This window comes from Arctopsyche grandis, chromosome 6 (assembly GCF_051622035.1).
Source record: "Arctopsyche grandis isolate Sample6627 chromosome 6, ASM5162203v2, whole genome shotgun sequence".
NCBI classification, from domain to species: Eukaryota; Metazoa; Arthropoda; class Insecta; order Trichoptera; family Hydropsychidae; genus Arctopsyche; species Arctopsyche grandis.
Window position 1 is genome coordinate 4,870,295 of NC_135360.1, and position 18,893 is coordinate 4,889,187.

Consider the following 18,893-nt stretch of genomic DNA (forward strand, 5'->3'; position numbering starts at 1 on the left):
TCGCACACGTCTTAACCGTTTCGGCTCGTCTGCATCACAATATATGTATATATGTATATATTTTTTGTTTGTGATTATATGTGTCGGTGTTGGGCGTGTATGTCTTAATTAACAAACCCGTTTCACGTTTGTTATCAGATGCGTTAATGAATCGCTCAATTTGAAAGCGGCACTGCCGTACTACGAGAAGAACAGCCCATTTATCTCATGATATTGAAATTACTCCAGACAGGGATGAGATAGTGAAGATCAATCTTTATTTTTTTACGTGTAGCGATTCCGCTCGGTATGAATAATTTAAATAAATGATTATTTATTGAAGCGGAGCGCGGTGGTAAATGTACGCGTTAAAATGGATGGCTTTTAAAACATAATTTATATTAATTGTCTACTATCTGTTGGCTTAGTTTCAAAATGACCGATGTCTAATTGAGATGTTACAATTTATTTGTACAATAGTCCGAATGTTTGATAGCGATCTACATATGTACATATGTATGTATGTAGACAAGTCGCTTCTACTGTTGGCAGTAGAAATCAGTTTACTTCTACTTCAATTAGATGTCATATTTTAATAAACTTGTTATGATGCAAATGAAATGAAAATATGATAATATTGATGAAAATGTACTCAATTGGTTTCCAAGATAATACAAGAAAATTTATGTACGAAAAATATTAGATAATGAAACATAAACGTTCACACATACCGACTATGAGAGTATTTTCGATACAAATTGAGCGCAAATTTAAGGAATCTTACACAAGACAAAAGTTCTTCTTCCGGTTGTCAGATTTTGTTCAAACTTTTTTTATTACTTAAAAATACTATAAATATTATAAACATTAAATATCAAGAAGATAAAAATAATTTCAAAGGTCAAAATAAAATAATTAAATATTGTTTTAAAAAATATTACAACTTCTAGTTTACGAATTCTGACCAAAACCATATCAACTATAACTTATTACATAAAGAATACGAATATAAATTTTTAGCTTGATTCGTTCAGGGGTGTGGAAAAAATCGTGTGGTTACAACATTTTTGCCATTTCCAAGAGGAAAAAATCCCACTTCTGTGGTTTATTAAATTTAGTGATTTTTACTAACCTCTTTTTAGTTCAGAATCGATTTTGTCGTCTGACCAAGTTTGGGTTCTTATCCGATCGTTTTCAAACTTTGCCATTTTGCTCGGTTTGGTCATCAATACAAGTGGAAATGACGTCCGCCATTACCATGGTGAAAAATAATCGTAATAGACACGTTTGAAAATACTCCATTTTCCTTCACGGTGACGTCTATCGTCCACACTGTCCCATTTGTCCACACTGTTCTGATCGTTTTTTCCCTTTTCGTCCCCCTCTCGCTATGGCAGATTGAGCACTTTGCCTTACTCATGATCAAAGTTTACGGAGAGAATTGGTGATTTCTTAATCAGGTTTTTTATATATTGTCTTAATTTTATAGACAAAATATAGAAGTGGTTAGTTTTTAAAAAACATTTTTTTTTCTATTTTCATCACATTGATACAAGAATTTTCATACAAGAATTGAATTGATACAAGAATTGATACAAGAATGATAAAAGAATGAATTTTCTTGTGAAGAGCACACATGTTTAAGGGGTCTAAAACGAACAAAATCCGACATATGGAAGTATAACTTTTATCCTGTGCAAGTTTCCCTACTTTTGCGCTCAATTTGTATCGAAAATGCTCTCTTAGCCGGTATCTGTGAACGTGTATGTATGTTTAATTCCTTCTTATATTCCTCAATATATAAGAAGGAATTAAACTAAGGAAAAAACTGCCTAACACCGAGAGGCGTCGGGTTCGATCCCATGAGCTGACGATTTAAAACAACTTTTCTGAGTATATCTGTAGTGCTGCTGGTCAGACCTGGATATTTGTGACTCCAGGATGATCGTTTCCTATCAGAGTTTGCCAATTTTCTCTGATTTCAATGTTGAAACGGATCCCGTTTAAAAATTGGCTAAAATCTTCCCACCTACTATGTCACCACTATTAATGTACAATAAAATGTATGTACAATTCACAGATGTCTCGTTAATTTGCGAGTTTTCAGTGTCTCGTAATTCAGCGACTTGTGTAATAAAAATGCTGTATTGATTGTAATTGGCCAGGAAGGCGCATTGTGGTCTACCTGTAAGGCCTTCCTGGTATAAAATGTAATAAAATAAAAATACACACATGTGTAAGACTATGATTGTTACATATGTATGAATGTAAGACCTATGTTTGAACAGTGTTTGACCTGTGTAAAAGTCTGTGTTTGAAGAGATTTTTTAGTTCTTCGTATAATATACAATGTAGGTATAATATTTGACGCATTTGTAAGGCATTTTTATTTCATTCCATTTTGCTGAAATCTCGCCATTAATTATTCGGAATCGAGGGAAATGGATTGCGAAAAGAGGTCAACCCGTACAAGTCGAGAGGGCAAATGACGCGTAAAGTCAACCAGACGACGGTCAACCAGCAACGGTCATTCCACTGATTAAACCTGAGAAATTGTTTCCCAAAGAGGACCAAATGTACCGTGAAAACACACTCACACACATACAAAGGTCCGATGAAATGAAAAAGTAAAAAAAAAAGAGAAAAAAAGTTGAATATTTCGAAAGTACGTGCGTCGAATTAAATTGATCTGAAAGGCAGTCGTATGTCGGACGAGTTGGCGATGCTGGAGGTGTTTCGGCGGCAAAAGGTCGTATGTCTCTTTGTAAACCAGTTTCAATTACCGCCGGGAAGAGGAGATCGCGCATCTAAATATCCTCCTTTTTGAAAAGACGTCGTTTTAAATAATCATCTTTTTTGGCAGACGCCTCGTCAGATCGGCAGATAAGACGCGAGCGATCTTTCGAGTTTTCAAAATTAATTTTATGTCGGAATAAAACAATGAAAGTTTGAGAAACTTTCCTCTTGTAATCGACCGCACACTAAAGTTTATGATATCCATCAAAATCTAATATATAATTTCGAAAGAGACTTTGTATATATGTAACCTTCGATCGTTGGTTCGTAGACGACACGTTCGATTTATTTTTTTTCGATTCAAAGGATTCGAAGTCCTCGGGGAAGAAGCCCTAGGGGGCAAAGACTCTGGGGGCGCCGACTCGATTTTATTTGATTCAAAGGATTCGAAGTCCCCGCGTGCGAAGGCTCCGAGGGCGCAGGCGCCGGATTCTGGTATACATATAATTTCGAAAGAGATTATATGTATACCAGAATTTAATAAAAAAAAAACAAATGAATATTCAAATAAATCTACATATATAAAATAAAACTATTCAAATAAATTTAATAAAATGTTTACTTTTAGATTAGTCATGTTTAAGCGGTTTATAATTACAAATACCGAACGAAGACGGGTAAAACCACTAGACTACTAAATATGTACATACATACATATTATACATATGTACATATATAGCCAGCAGTATAGTTAAAAGGCGCAGACACACAGATTCGTAAGCGGAACGTTTTTTTTTTTAGATAGTTTTGCACATGTAGAAAAAACAAGGGCACGCCTGATCTATGCTATGGCATCCAGGCCAAAAATTACCCTTAGTGTTTTCGGTGATATTATATCCTTGTATTGATAGTGATTCTCATATTTGAAGAAATGTATGAGAAACTTGTCGAAATAATAAGATCGTACGAATTTACAACGAACTGAAGAAACACCCTTCCCAGCTGGAAACCACGAGCACGTTTCATATCGCACATTTGAATAATGTGCTTATCACAAGGTCACAGACACACAGACGCAGGGTTGTACGTGGAACGTGTTTTTTTTTTTAATAGTTTTGCACATGTAAAAAAACAAAAGCACACCTGATCTATGATATGGCACCCAGGCCAAAAATTACCCCCTGGAGTTTTTTCGATGAAATTTTATCTTTGTATTGACAAGTTTGCCAATGATTCTTATATTTGAAGAAATGATGTAGAAACAATAAGATGGTACGAATCTACAACGACCTGAAGAAACGCTCTTCCCAGCTGGACACCACGAGAATGTGTATGGTGTACGATTCAGTGTGTTTGCGCCTTAATGGTTGGCGACTGAAAGGTTCCGGTTAGGTCTCGATTGAAAAGAATAATACTTTGTATGTTTGAAATATTTCAAACAGTCAACCATTACTTATGAGAGTTTTCCAATTTAAACATTGACTCCATTTTTGAAACAGTTCCTCACAAATTGGTTTTCTAACACTCGGTGCGTGTAATGCTTTCAAGTGAGTGTGAGTCATGGGTTCAATCCCTGTCCGAGTGTTGCTAGCCAGACCTTGGATATGTGCTTCCGTGTCGGTCGTTTCCTATCAGAGCTTGCCAATTTATCTGATTTGAGTTGTTGCTACAGAATTAGTGTTCTTATGAAGTCATCTTAAACCATGTTTATATGTACATACAGTAGTCAGTACTGACATGTATTGATATTGTGGCTATTTCCTCGTTATAATGAATTTCAGCATTTAAATCCGTCTAGGATGCTATTTGACATATGTATGTATGTACTTAACTTATGATCTTGAGTTGATGTAGTAAATTTTTTGCTCGTTTGAATCACCTTTTTGCAATACAAATCCTTATCGTCGAAGATCGTTCTCTTCTTATTACGTTATGGCCGTATATAAATGACCGTACGAGTTTGTTCGCGACAGCCTTCAACAGTTATCCGACCGATTAATGTGCAACGCAAAAAAAGAAAGAAAAAAAATAAAAATGAAAAACGCTAAATCCGGACCTTTCATATATTACATTGCTCACATTAACTTTAATACTTCTTTTTATGTTCTGAAGAAACGAAACAAAACGAGCGTATTCAAAATGAGTACAATAAACACCTGACATGTAAACATATTGTTTCATGACTGGGATGATTCGTTTTTTTTTTAAATCATAATGTCTTCATGTACACAAACAAATCAAAATGATGGAAGGTAATCAATCCATCATAAATTGGATGACGTCTTGACAAATCAGCGCGTTGTGGTTAACGCAACATATGTAAGATCACATTAAAGCCAGAGATTCTGTAGATATCCTCACACCATCCAATTACATCCATTCTTATTTTACACACTATTTTCTATCTTAACTCAATTCCGTATTTGAGTCCCTTCTATGTACATCCAACTACATATTTCAATCTCCTAATATTTAAAGCATATTTCTTAGCATCCACCACTGTGATAATGGTGATCGGATAAATTTAATCAAGAGAACCGCACTCCGAGACATCCAAATTTTCAAAGAACTTGATTCAAAGATCAAGTTCATAAAAAATTCTATAAAAAAGCGTCAAGGGGTATTTCAAGGGTGCTAACCTCTTTTTTGTGGATTTTTTTTGGGTAAGTTCTTCTTGAGCGTCTTTGAAAATTTGGATTTCTCAAAACTGCGCTACTATTTAGTGCATTCTTCCGGAAATCAGTTAAAATACCTTAAACTTTTGCATCCAATCATATCTTTGCTCGTTAAAAGTATCTAAAAGAATACGCCAGATAGGTTGTGAATTGAATGACAGCCATGACTTATGATTTATGATTTAGTATAGGAACTTTCTACATATTATACCATCCATTTACTTTCGCTGATTTTTCTTGTTTTATACGGCCATTTTGTCACTCTTTTATACATACATACATACATATATATGTATTATACATCCAAACATAACTTCTTCCAACACCAATATATTCAAATTTGAATCCCTTCTCACTTTTTAAATAAAATCTGCATACATACATATATACATAAGACTTCATCCCAATATTTTTCATATTACTTACATGCAATCATGACAACGCTCATTCATATACTACATGAGCTTACACGCACACTTTTTTTAGCATCCACGGACGAATTTTTTCACGCCTAACAATAATAGACAGGGTTGCAACATGTCAAAACGTACTAATTTACGCCCACTGAGTTCAAATATGGTAATAAAAAACGTCCATCGTTGAATTTTTGAATTCGCTCAAATCACATTATATACAAAGTATGCGCAGTATTGGGCTTAGAGCAGGTACGGCATAATTACATTGCGGAGAGCGAGACTCGCGGTAATAATACGAATATGTTAATAACACAACACACCTGGATAAGGGCTTATCTTTCCGGGTTTAATGGGATCTCTCTCTCTCTCGTTTGTGGGGCCCCACACGCGCATCTGATGGGTCCCCGTCGTTATCTTAACGCCATCGCCGGCACCGGATAAAATTTTAACGTCGTCGTCCTTTCGCATCCAATTTACATTATTTGATCCCATCTCGTTGTATATGTATGTATCTATATATCTACCTGATTTGTATGTATCCACTTGTACTTATCATGCCTTTTTTTATTTTTCAGCCTGCGATTGTCATCCTGTCGGTGCTTTCGGGAAGACTTGCAACCAGACCAGTGGACAGTGTCCTTGTAAGGATGGTGTTACAGGACTCACGTGTAATAGATGCGCCAGGAGCTATCAACAGAGTCGATCGCACATTGCTCCATGTGTCAGTGAGTATCAAGTTTTGGATAAGCCAAAGCATTCTGCTTACTATACAAGTCCCTAGTTTCAAATTCTACATACATACTATATACATGGTACAAGTTAAACTCTTCTATCCAATGTCTAATGGTTCCATACAAAGCATTGCTTTTCATCATCATCTGTAACCTTTCATTGCCTCTCCAACATGCTTCCATTCTTCACCGTTCTAAACAACGTTCATCCATCTAAAAAGTTAAGATTTGTCGACAAATGTATCGACACACAGTCTCTAGTAGACTTTAGAGACTCTTTACCAATTCATCTTCCATTATGATTTCTTTAGGCGAAGAGACGAACTAGTTTGTACTTCCAAAACTGCATGTAGTAAAATTATAACAATATATTCACAGAAACAAATTCTTTAAATAAAAACGGTAGGCAAATTTCTAGATTATTGTTTTTAATACCTTTTTATTAACGATATTAGTAGTAAATAATACTCCATATACTGTATTTTTCAACAAGGCAGTCGTGATAGAATGGCAGGACTGCTATTAGATGAAACAGTGCCAAAGATTACAGATACTTTTCATGACATACAACCGCCACTTTGGCGCTGTAGTCACTTATACATCAATAAAATTCTATTAACTATCTATATACTGAGCAACAACAAAAATTGACGAAGCTCAATCTTTACTAAATTTGACCTATTAAATTGGAATGTTACAATGATTTTTGTTGTTTTATTCTCGTTTATGAGATATGAGCGCCTAGAAAATGCTTATTTTTTTACAAATTTTTGGATTTTGTAGTCTTTATTTTACTTTAATACTCAAAATTTAGTATTTTTGTGCCAAAATTGAGTATTGAAGACAATAGTCGGACGTATTTTCTATTGATTGTGATTTTTTATTGCTTTAAGATACTTATAATTAATTATCTAGCAAATTTTAAAAGACAACAACCTAAATTTTTCTTACGGTGTCACGACGAAACGTCCCATGATGAAACACCAAACGGTATAACGTTCCCGAAAAAACGATAACGTGACATAATGCTTACGAACAAAATGTTAACGCGACATAATGTCTACGGACAAAATGATGGCGTGACATACATATGTATGTTGCATTATGTCTCGTTATCATTTTGTCAGGGACGTTTCGTCGTGGATCCTTTTCTTACACAATTCTTTATCTAAACACGTTTATAAAGATTGTTTTTTATCTCTTTACGTTTTTCATTATCTAAACGTACTAATTCGAGCGCTAAATGATTTTAAATTCAGTTAGAAATGCGGTTGTTTAGACTGATAATAAAAGATGAAGAATAAAGAGCGCATCACCCCATCTCACTCGCTCACGCTCACAAGCGAGTGATTAGCGCCCCATCCCACCTAGAATATTTTATATTGTAATTTAAAATCATTTATCGTTCGAATTAGGACGTTCAGATAAAATACGAAAAAAAAATATTGACATTGAAAACCAACCCTTGTAGACGTAGTGAAATATAGAACTGGACCAATAATTGCAAGATAGTTGGAAAGAAAAATATGTAAAAAAAATATTTTTGACTTTTAAAATTCGCTATAAAACTAATTATACATATTTTAACGCAATAAAAGAGGACAATCGATATAAAAAATACCTGACTACTGATTCCAATACTTATTTTTGTCACAGAAATACTACATTTTGAGTTAAAGACGGCCTTATATATATATTTAACATGTTCTGACTATATATTAAAATTATCATAACATAAGTGGGAAATCTGAGAAATAATAGCATGTATTTGAATTTGAAGTACACACGTTGCGGGAAATAAATGATGCGACTAATGCGCCATCATTTGTCAAACTTCTTATCGCGATCGACGATGAAATGCGTTTTCCTCCTTTTTTTTTTTGTTATTTTTCCTTTCTTGTACTTTTTAAACGACGAAGAGAAAGAGAGGGAGAGAGAGAGAGAGAGTCACGTGCAGGCAAAATGTCAATCCGATTCCGATTTATTTTTGCAGAAATCCCGAAAGTAATCCAGGCGGTCCAAGCAATGGAGGCTGTAGAGGCGCCTCCACCATCATCAGGCCGCGGTAAGTAAGTGCACCACATTCATCATTCATTTCACTTCACTTCTCTTCACCTGTCTTCTTTTTAACGTCTCTCATCAATTTCGACCGCCATCTGCATTCATACGATGATTTCTACCCTTCTTTGACTAATTGGCTGTAAATATCCCACACAAAGTTCAAAATGTAAAATAAAACGAACCGGAGCGATACAAAAAAATGAAAAATATTACATACATCTACACACATACAGACATGTTATTTTACTTTAATTTTCTGAATAACATGTGCCGCAGGTGAAATTTTCAAAACATTCGTTGACACTTTTGTAATACTATCCTGGAGCGTTACGAGAGTGGTAATGAAAATTCCGATTTATTTTGTCAAGAGGCTACTCGCTTCATATGACTGGTTTATTTTATGATAGCAACATTTTTTAATACAAAAATTAACGGATTATTATCATATATATAATATCGCTATTCTGTCTGTCTGTCTGAGATAACGCTCGCCATACTATAATATTCGTTTCGATTCGACATGCATATGTACATCACAGCTAAAACAATGCCAAAACGTATATACCAATATAATAACAAACAAAAAACTTCTATATATACTGATCGATACCAATGTTTCCTCCAGGCAAATAAGAATTTACCGCCATCTATTGAATATTTATTTAATTAATTAATTAATTTTTCTATCGGTGTTTTATATTGTTTATATGTAGGTAGTTTTTACCATTTTTTTCATACTAAACAATTAAATATAAATATTAAATTAAATATATTTAAAAAAAATTAGACTGCGTGCGGATCGACCACATGACCGATGAAACAGTTCTTTTAATTTTTTTTATTTAATAACTTAATATGCCAACACCCATGCGATGATATGTCATCGGGTACAACACTAGTATTAGTATAATAGTTTTATTTCAATTTTAATATATATATATGTATTTACATACAAGAATATTTTATCAATAGTCCTACGAGTCTTAAAAAATAAAAGTATCTAGATTTCATTCCATTTACGACGGCTCATCCCCACTTCCGGGAAAAAGTGCGCAGAAGCTATGGTCAGTACACAATCTTAATGTGCGCATCTTTTCCCTGGAGTGGGGATGGGTCTTTGTAAATGGAACGATCTCCACCACATCACTGTTATACAAGTTGAATCAGTTTTATAAATATCAGTATACAAAATGAAACCTTTTTTTGAATTCTTCCGAACAATGACAACAAATTAATTTATCATAGCAATTCGCATTTATATAAAAAATATAAATTAAGTTAATTATAATAACTTAAATTAGTCCTATCTTAGTTTAGAAACAACAACATAGAAATGGAACTTATACTATCAGCTGATCGCTTACATATATAGCCAGCAGTTTGGTTTAGTGGTAGCATATATATTTAGCACCACTGAGGTCAAAGGTTCGAGTCCTCGCCACTGCTGGTTAGATTTGGGGGTTTTGTGACTCCATATCGATCGTTTCACTATCAGAGTTTGCCAATTTTATCTGATCATTGCTGAAACGGTTCCTGAAAATTGGTATTAGATCTAATCCTGTTGTCACAAAATCTGCTTGTGTATAATTTGTAATAATTATACACAGTAATCTGAAATCTATAGATATCTCTATAGACATCTCTATAATTTCGTATTTATTATATGTATAAAATTGTATACAAAAAAAATCTAAAAATAATCCATAGATGTCTCTCTGATTATTATTTCTGATTAATTGCTATATGCTATATATTCTGATTGTATATGTATTACTGTATTTCTGATTTCTGATTGTTTATGTATTCTGTATTTCGTTAACGTACTCCCGTCGCATTGGAGCAAATCTGTAATGGCGAGTGTATATTGATTTGTAACAATAAAATAAATATCAATCAACTGAAAGTACGAGTTCTTAAGTGAGCACGCTGTAATTTTCCATATCTTATGTAGTTTCAAAAGTTTTAAAAGTTAAAAATATTTATTAAATCAAAAGCCTCTATTATGTGGGTGTTCAAAGACCCTCGATTTTCGTGTGGGTACAGGAAAATGAGAAAATTCATTTTGGGTGAGACCTAGGCGGTTCGATTACGCTTTTATCCCTTAAAATATAGTATGTCGTTGATGAAAAGCGTTTTTCCGTTTCCCCTCCCCACGCTTTTCCGTTCCCATTTAGGGGTATTCTCATGCGTGGGGAATTTTCCTTTACGGTTAACTTTTGTAGTCTATTCACTGCATTAGAATGCGTAGCGCGTGTCAAAAGCCTTCCGCTTTTCCCGGCCAGGAGAAACAATTTTCCGAACGATTAACTTCAAAATCTTCTTCTTCCTCTTCGATTTTCATTCGAATTTATTTTTCGTGTTCGCCGACGGATCACAATAGCGACGAGACACGTGACTTGTATTGTTCTATGTTTGCATCTAACAGGCGTTATCTGGATGAGATTTGTATTTAAACACTAAAAGTATTTATATTATACATACATATATAATTATACAAAATTTGTAAAATTATTCATTTCATGAAATTGTCAAAAAAAATTCATGAACGGCGCAAGCCTGTTGCTTTTTTCGTGAAATGGTCGTTGAATCGAATAATACATATATTATTTCTCGCTTGCTCAATGCTGAGCGTCGTGGTCATTGTTGTCATCTTGGATACGATATTTAGTATATTTTGAATAGTATATTCTTATAAATAATAAAAAAACCTTGTAGAAAACAATCAACTGTCATTTTGACCTTTCGACAAATGAATGTCAAATTTAGTTTTGCATTAAAAATCGTATAAATCATATATTGAAATCAATTGATTGATTTGTACAGGTATACACGCATTTTTTTATTTAGTATTGTAAGTATTATTCAAGGCCAATTACAAATATCAATTTGTAATCATAGAGACATCTATAAACAAATTTTTGCAGTATTTTGAATATCCACTAATTTTAACATGCTATGGAAATCTGTGAGAAAGAGGACAAGATTGCCAATTAGTTGGAACCGTTTCCAATAAAATCAGATAAATTGACAAACTCTGAATGCAAACGATCGACCTTGGAGTTACATATATGTATATGGTCAGGACAGCAACAAAGCCAGGGACAGAATCCGTGACCACACAGTTTTAATCATTACACGCTAACCGTTGATCTATGCTGCCGGTGAAATGTGTTATGTCATACTATTATTTCAGTTTTTTTAGCAATATATGTACATATATACATACAGAGTTGAAAATGAACATTGCTATGATAAATTAGCCATTTTTTTTAATAGTTATTTGATTTAGTTTAAAAAAACACAGGTGGTGCTTAATCACTATATATTACTTAATCATCATTATTTCACGAAATAAGTAAAAAAACAATACTTGCGTATTTCATGAAATCCGTGCGTGCGTTTCATAAAAACAGCTGTGTTTTTTATTGCACTAAGCATTTTTATGTCTAACTAGCTGAACCCGGCATGCGTTGCAATGCCACAATAACGCGTGCAATTCCCGTTCCCGTTCCACAGACATTCAATTTTATATATAGGTATAGATATATTTGCTGACGTGGGCCTTCCGCTGTATGTTTGTGGTACAGCCTTGAATGGTCAGTATATTCGATTACGAGGTAGGCGTGGCGCGATTATTGTCACACTCGCGGCGTGATACGTTGAAGGCGGAATGGCTTTACTTTCGCGTTAGTAAAATCGTAATTACGAATATGATTATTAAGAGGTTTTATCACAATAATCTTCCCGGACATGCATACAACAAATCCTGAAAGTTCCATCGTAATCGTTTCAGTGGCTTAGGAGCCTATTCGAGACATACAGACAGACAGACAGACAGACATTGATTTTTATATACATATATAGATTTAAAAAATGAACAATTCCACTAATTGGATTCAATATATTTACATATACATAGAGTAAATATAATATTTGTATACATAGTTCAAAAATGCTTCAATATTTTTAACACCCGTTATTCATACATATGTAAATTAGAAAATTTTGAATTCCTGATAAATAAATATGTGTACATCCATATGGAATATAAGGTTACCTGACAACTCGTTCACAGATTTTCCGTAAACCGAGGATGCGCCCCAGGCATTACTTATACGGCCATCTCTTTCTCACCCCGTCTGTTCACCAAGATCTCGTTTACTATTGCAGCCATCTCTTTCACAGATCGTCTGTTCACCGATAACAGACGGTCTGTGAAAGAGATGGCTGCATACGTAATGGCATAGTAAACGAGATCTTGGTGAACAGACGGTGTGAGAAAGAGATGGCCGTATACGTAATGCCTGGAGCGCATCCTCGGTTTACGGAAAATCTGTGAACGAGTTGTCGTGTCACCGGAATATAATTCACAGTAGGACGAGTACAAATGAATTTAAATTCCGCATAAATATTAAGGTTTCGTATTTTTCTTTGATTGTGTAATCAAAAATAAAAATATATTGTCAATATTAATTTGAGTTCTACTCCAATTATTTTTTTCGTAAGAATCCACAAAAAACTTTTGATTAATTTTGTGGTATAATAATAATAAATATATTTACGTACATATTTTAAATATATGTATATATTTAAGAAAGTTGCTTTAATTACTTTATTGTTTATATGAATATAAAAATAATGTTTTATTAAAAAGTAGCAAGGAACATTTTTCATACATTATAAATGTATATGGTATGATATATCCGTTAATTGTAATGCAATATGCAGGAACATTAATATTCGTGAATAAATTAATCACAAAGCGAGGAAAAAGTGTTAACTTTTAAATCGGCACTGCAATATATCCAAGTTGAGCGATAATTCATCGCATTAAAAATTATTCATAAAAAATAAGATTAAGAACTTCTTGGAAAAACACCTCCAAGGCGAACATCTTCAGTGGTTTCAAAATATTAATAATAAATTATCACTTATACATGTATATACATATATGTACAAGTACATAATAATATAACGTATTGGTGGCACGTCGTTAAGCTAAACGCAAATTTAAGAAAAATTAAACCTGCGGCACACTTTGTAATGTATATATAATATATGCATATGAATGAATTATTAATTAGAAATTTTTGGCGACAATAATTATTTAAAAACACTTAAGCTTACTACTTACATACGTTACGAAAGATTTATATACATATGTATGCTATGATATAATGAATTTTAGAAAAAAATTTACCTGCGGCGTAACTTTTTGCTTAATAAAAATGAATGAACGCCGTATGCGAATTTCATTATTGATTGACAAACATTGATCAATAAAATTAATCGAAATTTTGCGCCGCAGCCACAATTTTTTCCAATATCAAAGCATTTTGTCATTTAAAATAGGGTCAACTATTTATATTTTTTATATACAATTAAAATGCGCCACAGACTTGATACTTGAACTTTCATTTAATATTTCCAATATTTCTTAATTTTCATTGATTTACATACATATATGTGATTCAATTACCACACACACACACACAAATACATATTTATAAATAAAATTCACGAAGTCTTCTTTTCGTTTCCTGAAAATTTTATTTAACAATTTTATTATTATTTTTGATTTAATTAAAATATAAATGTGACGGCCCTGCTTTTTTCAGAAAGTTCACATTTTATTCTTAAAATATAAAAGATGTGGCTATATGTAGATACAGTATCGACGAATTATTGACTATTTGTAGATACAGTATCGAGGAATTATTTACTCCTAAGCGTATACATATGTAAATAGATTTTTGTAAACTGTCTTTTACGAAACAAATACACTGGATTTATTATTGTAATATTTGATTTCTAAATTTACTCCTAAGCATATAAACTACCAAAATATCAAGTCGAAAAAAGGTTTCAAATATTCAATAATTCGTCGATACTGTATCTACAAATAGCCACAACCAAATATAAATAGTTCGTAATGAAAATTCTACAAAAACTTCAGAATGAAGGTAGGCGTTGGATGGATGCTTTTAAAATAACAATAGACCGCTGTATTAGTAGAGCTAGGACCGGAAGCGTGCTTTTTCCAGGAAACAGCGCGTTTTGGGTCTATTTTCTAGGAAACAGGGCAATAAAATAAGGTTCAAGCTAGAGAGCATAAAATAAGGTTCATCATAAAAATGAACAAAGCACAACGAACAATGAACAATGAACGGCGCAAAGTTGGTCCGCTCTTTATTCAAAGTAAGTAAGCTTTATTCGAAATAGTGTTCAAAGTAAGAGAGAAAAAAGTATGTTTTTTCTAAAAAATTGCAATAGAGAACCATTTTTTGTGTGAAAAGCATCCATCGAACGCCGATCTTTGCTTCAAAATTATACAAGCAAGTTGGCGATAGTTTCAACCTCTAGCGGTCGTATTATTCGTTGGGTGAGCGTATTTTTCATCCCCTGTATATTAAATGATTGGGGCCCCGGGGGCCACGAGCTGGTCCCCGCTTGCAAGAGATAATCTTTGCAATGTTTTGCTCACATCAAAGGCAGCCAAAGCGCTCGCGGCTGTTAACCTTTTCGCCACTGGTAGCCCCCGTTGAGCCGACATCACACGACACAGCTTACGTGCGTTCGTTTCGCTCTATTTGCCATTTTGTCTTTTCTTTTTGCCTTTTTTTTTGTTCTGCATTCAAAGCTCGCGTCACATCAAAGCCCCGCATACGCAAATATTCGATAACTGTTTTGTGTTTTTTTGACGTTTTGCAGATCAATGCAGAAAGTGTCGCGCTGGCACAAAAAGACTGAACCTAAACAAGTACTGCAACAGAGATTACGGTGAGTTGTTTTTAATTTCAATATTAAATTGTGTGCGTATATGTACGTGCGAGTGCACGCATGCATTCGTGCTAAAGGACACTAAGAAAGAGATTATATTTGTACATGTAAAAAAAAAACGTTAGCACGCCTGATCTATGCTATGGCGATCCAGACAAAAGCTCACCCCCTGAAGGTGATATTTTATGTATTGACATACATACATAGGTTTGACGATGACTCATAAAAGCGATTCCCATATTTGAAAAAATGTAACAGAAACTTAAAAAGATCGAAATAATAAGATCGTACGAACCAGCAGCATGGACTAGTGGCTAGCATGTTTTGCTATATGGTCAGTGTGGTTGTGAATTCGAGTCACACTGGTTACTGCTGGCCAGACCTTGGTTTGCAACCATTTCGGTCGTTTCTTATCAGTTTGCCAATTTTTCTGATTTTCATTGAAACGATTCCTGCAAAATTAGCTTTCTCTCTCCGTTTCTCTCGTGAAATCTTGAGTTATTGTGTTATATAGCCAGCAGTTTGGCTTAATGGTAGCGTATATATTTAGTACCACTGAGGTCGAAGGTTCGAATCCTCGTCAAACTGCTGGTTAGGTTTGGGGGTTTTGTGACTCCAAATCGATCGTTTCTCTATCAGAGTTTGCCAATTTTATCTGATCATTGTTGAAACGGTTCCTGAAAATTGGTATTAGATCATTTCCTGTTGTCACAAAATCTGTGTGTATAATTTGTAAAAATTATGCACAGTAATCTGAAATCTATAGATATCTCTATATACATCTCTATAATTTCGTGTTTATTTTACGTATAAAAATTGTAATAATAATTGTACACAAAAATCTAAAAATAATCCATAGATGTCTCTATGATTATTATTTCTGAACTGATTAATTGTTATATGTAATGTATTCTAATTGTATGTGTATTATTGTATTTCTGACCGTTATCGTACATTCTTCGCATTGGAGCGATCTGTAATGACGAGTGTATATTGTACAATAAAATAAAATAAAATAAATAAATAAAAATATCTCAGGTTTCTCCCCATAGATGTCTTTGTGGATTTTTATTGTATATAAATTCGTATCGTTACATGAAAATGTTATTGATGGTATTGTATACGATGTTTATTGATCGTATTGTATACAGTGCGAATTCATACAAACATCTACAGTGACATTTATGGACACATTTTTGGAGCACTTTAATCGATTTGGCGAACCTCAAGACGCTGGATAATTTGAGATTAGCAAGAGACATGCTAATTTTACAGGAACCGTTTTAATGAAAGTCAGAAAAATTGGCAAATTCTGATAAGAAATTATCGACCTGGAGTCACAAACCAACCGTGACCACTCTGCTGAAAAACATAATATGCTAACCACTAGTCCACGCCGCTTGTTTATGTATGTCTGCGCCTTAAACCTAGCGTACGAATGCCATTTTATATTGATGCGAGTAAAAGTCAAGTCGATCTACCCAAGCGCCATCTACTTGCTTAAGTAGCACCTCCCACCACCTAATTGAAATAATTTTACACCCATAACTACACACGCTGAATTCATGTGTGTGGAGGTTCAACAAAGGTTCAAACCTGATTTTAGTGGCTTACTTGCATATAGTGCATACTAGGGGTTCCAAAAAACCGCCCGAAAGAAAAAGCCGGTTTTCGTTTTTTTTTATAAATAAAAAGCCGGTTGGCCGGCTTTCACCGGTTTTAGAAAATTAAAATATTTTTTAAGCTAAAAATTTTTAAATCGAAAAAAAAAATGTAAATATGTATTATATTATGCAAAAAAAAAAGTTGTTTTATAAATTAAATTGAGTTATAAACATTATGAACTTTCATAAGATCATTATTATATATTATTATTAAAAAATAACACAATTTGTCATATATGTATGTACGTATCACAGCCGTAAAATGGCAAATCCTAAATACGCACAAATAATTAAATGATTTAAATAAGCTACTATCAATAATATATTATGAAAAAAATAATGTGTAACCTCGCAGAAAAACTATAATTTATAATTAAAAAAAAGAACTGCTGAGATTCGCTTTGAGTTTTTTTTACGCAACTGTTTTAGCTTAAAATTCCAAAAGCTTTACAAACCGTTGCAAATTTCGTTAGAAATGACATATCAGTATATCACAAATACGCTAATAATGTTTTCTACCTGAAACTGGGTAGGTCATTGAAACTACATACTTTCATTAATATTTTATCTTCGTCCATTACAAATCCCAAAGAAACCGCTAAGTACCTTTTTTTTTGATGTTTCAAGAAATATACGTCTATTATGTGCCTAAGAGAGTTTAGATATATATGTACATTTATTTTGATCTTTCATAGAAATTTGAAATTCATAATTGTTAATTTTGAGGAAAAAAGCATTTATCTAAGAAAACCTTAAAAAGCCGGTTGATCGAGCAAAAAAGCCGGTTTTCTGTTTTTTGAAAATTGGTCAAAAAGCCGGCTTTTCGGTTTCGGTTTAAACCGGCTTGGAAGCCCTAGTGCATACTCATGTTATGTACATATAATACACTTGCATATGAAGTCATTGCAGTTGATAACACTGCATTAAGCCCATTTTCACTCTCAACTTCATATAAATCGTTTTTAGTCAGTTATTTTAGTATCAAGTACGTTTGAATCGAATCTCAGTCGCGTTGAGGCCAAAGGTGGTCATTGAATTTTTGGGGATGTTATGTGGCTGCTAATCTTATATAGTCTTTTTCGCTCATATTCTTCTTATGTTTCAGCAATAATGGGCAAGGTGGTAGGACGAGTGTCGGGCAATGGTCAGGGAGCGGAAGCCCCATGGGCTCGCGCAACCCTAGCCGTGCAGGCCGTGTACAAACGCGCCCCAGAGTCCCGCCTACGCCGAGGCGCCATCGCCCTCTACATCAACAACGAAGATCTCGCATGCAAGTGTCCCAACATCAAACCCAACAAGTAAGTTCTATCAAATATTTAAAAAATAATTCGGATTTTAAAATGATAACTTCTAAGGGTGTGGAGAAAGACATACTAATCAGAAACTGCGACAGTTCTGCAAAAAATACAACTCGCATATAATTTTTCTTGAATCTAGTCATGTGGCCTTCCATTTTTACAGAAAAACCCTTGAACTCTTAGTAATTAATAAACATATCGTTTGATATAGAGTATTACATAGTTAACCCGTTGAGTGCTGACGTCTTTTGTGTTGAAAATTTCGCCAACATTTCCAACTAGAATTATTTAGAAATCCAATATAAAGCAGGTATAAAAATTGTACCTAATCCAAACAAACCCTAGATAACTACCGCCGAGGATTTTGAGCTTTGTAAAGGGGTGCTTAGACTCTCTAATATATCTTGCAACAATATAAAATAAACAAAAGAAGTCTATTAATGAATTTATTTTTCCAAAACTAGTTCCATCTTCTTCATTGTTGTTAAAATGTAATGCTCACAATCTAAATTCCAAGCCACAATCTAAAATACTCAGCAGTTAGGGATTTCCA

At 33.7% G+C, this 18,893-nt stretch overlaps 1 protein-coding gene across 1 annotated transcript in view; it reads left to right on the forward strand.

Moving 5' to 3' along the window:
- NetA (Netrin-A) overlaps positions 1-18,893 on the forward strand; it is a 258,589-nt gene that overhangs the window by 239,154 nt on the left and 542 nt on the right. The window contains exons 5-8 of the mRNA XM_077431817.1: positions 6,382-6,531; positions 8,531-8,602; positions 15,310-15,378; positions 18,148-18,340. Of these exons, the coding sequence (XP_077287943.1) occupies positions 6,382-6,531; positions 8,531-8,602; positions 15,310-15,378; positions 18,148-18,340 (484 nt within the window). The remainder of the gene's footprint in view (positions 1-6,381; positions 6,532-8,530; positions 8,603-15,309; positions 15,379-18,147; positions 18,341-18,893) is intronic.